General features: G+C 37.2%; 1 protein-coding gene across 1 annotated transcript; it reads left to right on the top strand.

The window, feature by feature from the left end:
- Nucleotides 1-1,543: 1,543 nt before the first annotated feature.
- Nucleotides 1,544-2,078, top strand: insl3 (insulin-like 3 (Leydig cell)). Its single transcript, XM_060905522.1, has 2 exons — nt 1,544-1,730; nt 1,846-2,078. Exons 1-2 carry the CDS (start codon nt 1,544-1,546, stop codon nt 2,076-2,078), a joined length of 420 nt encoding a protein of 139 aa, XP_060761505.1.
- The last annotated feature ends 2,264 nt before the right edge of the window (nt 2,079-4,342 follow it).

Below are 4,342 nucleotides of genomic sequence, written 5' to 3'. Positions count from 1 at the left end.
ATTTTGCTGCTGCGATCTGGTAGATCTGATTGGGTTAGGCCGCTGCAACATATCAGAGAGGTAATTGGGCCCTGTACCATTTAGAGATTTGTATACCAGCAGCAATGCTTTAAAGTCAATTCTGTAGCTTACTGGAAGCCAGTGAAGGGACCTTAGAATTGGAGTAATGTGCTCTGTTCTTTTTGTTCGTGTGAGAACCTTCGCCGCTGCATTTTGAACCAGCTGAAGTCGTTTGATGGTCTTTTTTGGCAGGCCTGTGAAAAGGCCATTGTAGTAATCAACCCTACTAGAGATGAAGGCATGTATAAGTTTTTCCAGATCATTTTTTGACACAAGTCCTCTTAGTTTGGAAATGTTTTTTAGGTGATAAAATGCCAATTTAGTGATTGCTTTCATATGACTGTCAAAGTTTAGCTCGTTGTCAATGAAAACACCAAGATTTTTAACCATATCTTTTGTTTTAATCCCTTTTGTGTCAAGAATAGTGGTAATCCTGAGTCTTTCATCTTTTTTCCCAAATAGAATTATTTCTGTTTTATCTGTGTTCAGCTGAAGAAAATTTTGTGACATCCAGTTGTTGATTTGGTCGATACACTGGTAGAGACATTCAAGGGGGGCATAATCATTTGGTGATGGAGCAAAATAAATTTGGGTGTCATCTGCATAGCAGTGATACAAAATTGAGTTGTTCTTGATAATTTGTCCAAGTGGGAGCATATAAAGGTTGAATAGTAATGATCCAAGGATCGACCCCTGGGGGACACCACAGGTCAAGGACATTGATGTTGAGGTACAATTTCCCATGGTAACAAAGACGCTTCTATCTTTTAAGTATGATTTTAACCAATTGATAACTTTACCAGTCAACCCAACCCAGTGTTCAAGTCGATATAGCAGTATGTTGTGATCAACAGTATCAAAAGCTGCACTGAGGTCCAGTAACACCAGGACCGATGTTTTGCCTGCATCAGTATTAAGACGTATGTCATTTATAACTTCAATCAGCGCTGTTTCAGTGCTGTGATTGGCATGAAATCCTGACTGAAAGTTATCAAAACAGCTGTTTGATATCAAGAAGGCAGTTAATTGATTGAAGACAATTTTTTCAAGGATTTTCCCGATGAATGGTAGATTTGATATTGGCCTGTAGTTGTTCAATACTGAAGCATCCAGATTATTCTTTTTAAGTAGGGGCTTTACAACACAAATAAAAATAAAACATTATGTTCCAGCTGAAATTCATGACGCAGACAAAGGCTCATCACAATGTCTGACGTTTTCCCTCTGAGTTCTCTCTAAAGTTAGTCAGCTATTAGAATCTCAGTGTTAGTGTCTCCTGACCTTAAGCTGTATAATAAATCACCTCATCTTTATCTGCAGCCTTGATGAACTTCACAGATCAGAACATGATTTTCTGTTTTGAAGGGCAAGTGTAAAAGCATCAGGTTTGATGGTGATATAAAACCCCTCAGATACAGAAATGATCACAGAAACTCCAGCACCGCACTGAAATCGTTATCGGTTCTCTTAGCAGAAACGCAACATGAATATTAAATGGATCATCACTCTCACCATTCTGTTAATAACTGAGAATGATGGGGTTTCAGGAAAAGATGTGCGAGTGAAACTTTGCGGCCGTGAATTTATCAGGATGGTTGTGACATTGTGTGGAAGTTCACGACTGAGACGCTATGCACCTGAGATTGACCCTGTGTCCATCAGTCCTCACGGTGGGTTTTTAATCTTTTATGGCAAAGTTTGTAAACTTAATTTTTCAGTTGAATATGGAGGGTCTAAGATATGAAGATTCCACAGTCTTCAATTTAAATTTATATTTTATTCCAGAAATTCGGTACAACAGTGATCTGTTTTTCAATCTGACACAAACGAAGAGCAAAAGTGAAGATCAGCCAATCGACAACTTTCCAGAGAAAGTGTTGAACTCATCATTATCATCGTTTCTCAAGATCATGGAGTCTCCAGAACATTCGAGCTCCAGGCTGAAGCGTGATGTCGGCCCTGCAGGAGTGTGCTGCAGATCCGGATGCACCAAGACTGAGCTGGTTCAATACTGCTGAGCATAAACACTCAACACTACTGAATATAAACACTCAACACTACTGAACACTCAACACTATTGAACATAAACACTCAACACTGCTGAACACTCAACACTATTGAACAAACATTCAACACTATTGAACAAAACACTCAACACTACTGAACACTCAACACTACTGAACATAAACACTCAACACTACTGAACACTCAACACTATTGAACATAAACACTCAACACTGTTGAACATAAACACTTGACACTGCTGCACATAAACACAACACTACTGAGCATAAACACTCGATACTGCTGCACATAACCACTTGACACTACTGCACAAACACTCGACACTGCTGGACATAAACACTCGACACTGCTGAACATAAACACTCAACACTGCTGCACATAAATACTTGACACTGCTGCACAAACACTCAACACTACTGAACATAAACACTCAACACTGCTAAACATAAACACTCAACACTGCTAAACATAAACACTCAACACTACTGAACATAAACACTCAACACTGCTAAATATAAACACTCAACACTGCTAAACATAAACACTCAACACTACTGAACATAAACACTCAACACTGCTAAACAAACACTCAACACTGCTAAACATAAACACTCAACACTACTGAACATAAACATTCAACACTGCTAAATATAAACACTCAACACTGCTAAACATAAACACTCAACACTACTGAACATAAACACTCAACACTGCTAAACATAAATATTCAACACTGCTGAACATAATAGTTCCCCAGCAGCAGTCAGTTTATTTTTGGATGGTTACGGACAAACTGGCTCATAATCCACAAGCCAGATAACTTTTCAGTACCATCTTGGGGCAAATTCTGACTATGATTTTTTAAGAAACCTAAATATAATAAAAAATGTCTGGTGAGCATGCAAATGTGGCTTTGTATAAGAAATACTGATGGTTTTTGACAGACTTGGAGATTCCAGGTGCGTATTTGAAATGTCACATGGTATTACATTATAAATACATGGTTTTCAAATATTAAGTGTGTATTTTACATATGTCAATCATATATTAAAAATTACCAATTGAGCAGAAAAGCATTAAAGTTATTGTGAGTTGCTTTCATGAATAATATACTGCACAATAATATATTAAGTGTTTATGCATATTTAATTTTTATAATTAAGGTTGTTACTTTTCATCGTTGTCTTATTAATTTAATCTCTAGATGTACGACTAACTCTAACCCAAGTAAAAGGGAGATTTAGATTGCCTTTGCTGAGAGGAGGTGTGGCTGTGAGTGGGTGTGGTTATCACTGGGAGCTTTAGTGGCTTTTGAACTTGGTTTGTTCTATTAATTATTAAACATGAAACCGTTAATAGTTCCCAAAACCAAATTCACCTTCTCATAACTGATAACTGAATGCTGGAGTTGACAAAACAAATTAAAATGAAAGTGTTTGGGTTAAATATCCTTTTCCTGTTGGTCATTAATTACAAGCCCCTGGAGAAAGAGAGAAATGACACACACACATTTGTCAGGTTTTGCTCAATCTGAAGTTTACTGATAAAGCACAAGTTATTTATAGAACTATTCTCAAGCAAAGTGTTTACAAATGTGTGTAAAACAGGAGGTTAGGCCAGTGCACACCGACAGAACAAATTCAAATAACACCAGATTGTTAAAGCTCATCAGCAATGGAAGATTAAGGGAACATTATATTATGTATAATATAATCACAGAACATTACAACAAGATGACATAATTCTAACAGAAAGTGTGCTGCTGCTCTTTCTCCTGCTTGGAGCTCATACAGTGACGCAGCAGTGACACGTCAGTGTCAGAATCGGCATCAGCAAGCACCAAAAAATATATACTTGTACTCAGAAAAAATGTATTGATGCATCCCTATATATGGTGGAAGGTATTTTCTCGCATTATGGACAATAAAAATGCTCACTACATTATAAAGAAGTGTGTGTCCAGAGTTTTTCAAACACTGAATTATTAGTGTGTGTGTGTGTGTGTGTGTGTGTGTGTGTGTGTGTGTGTGAGAATGTTAGGGGGGGTATATACAAAACCACACTCATAAATGCTCATGTTTGAATTTAGCATTATTAAATAATCTGTTTATCTGTTTTCCTCCATCTGTTTCCTCCTTTACTCATTAATTTTCTCCTCCCTTTTTTCTGCTCCTCCCCTCCATCGCTGTTTTCTGTTCTCTCTCTTCTTCAGCTTCATCTTTAGAGCAAATACATTTATTTCCTTACCAATCTGAAT

This window comes from Neoarius graeffei, chromosome 23 (assembly GCF_027579695.1).
Source record: "Neoarius graeffei isolate fNeoGra1 chromosome 23, fNeoGra1.pri, whole genome shotgun sequence".
In the NCBI taxonomy this organism is placed as follows: domain Eukaryota; kingdom Metazoa; phylum Chordata; class Actinopteri; order Siluriformes; family Ariidae; genus Neoarius; species Neoarius graeffei.
Note: the sequence above shows the minus strand (reverse complement) of the source record. Positions and strands in the feature narration are given on the sequence as shown.

Excerpts from the sequence above, each read along its gene's own strand:
- insl3 (XM_060905522.1), top strand. The coding sequence starts at position 1,544 with ATGAATATTAAATGGATCATCACTCTCACCATTCTGTTAATAACTGAG. Across the intron at positions 1,731-1,845 it reads TGTGTCCATCAGTCCTCACG|AAATTCGGTACAACAGTGAT; the intron begins GTGGGTTTTTAA and ends ATTTTATTCCAG.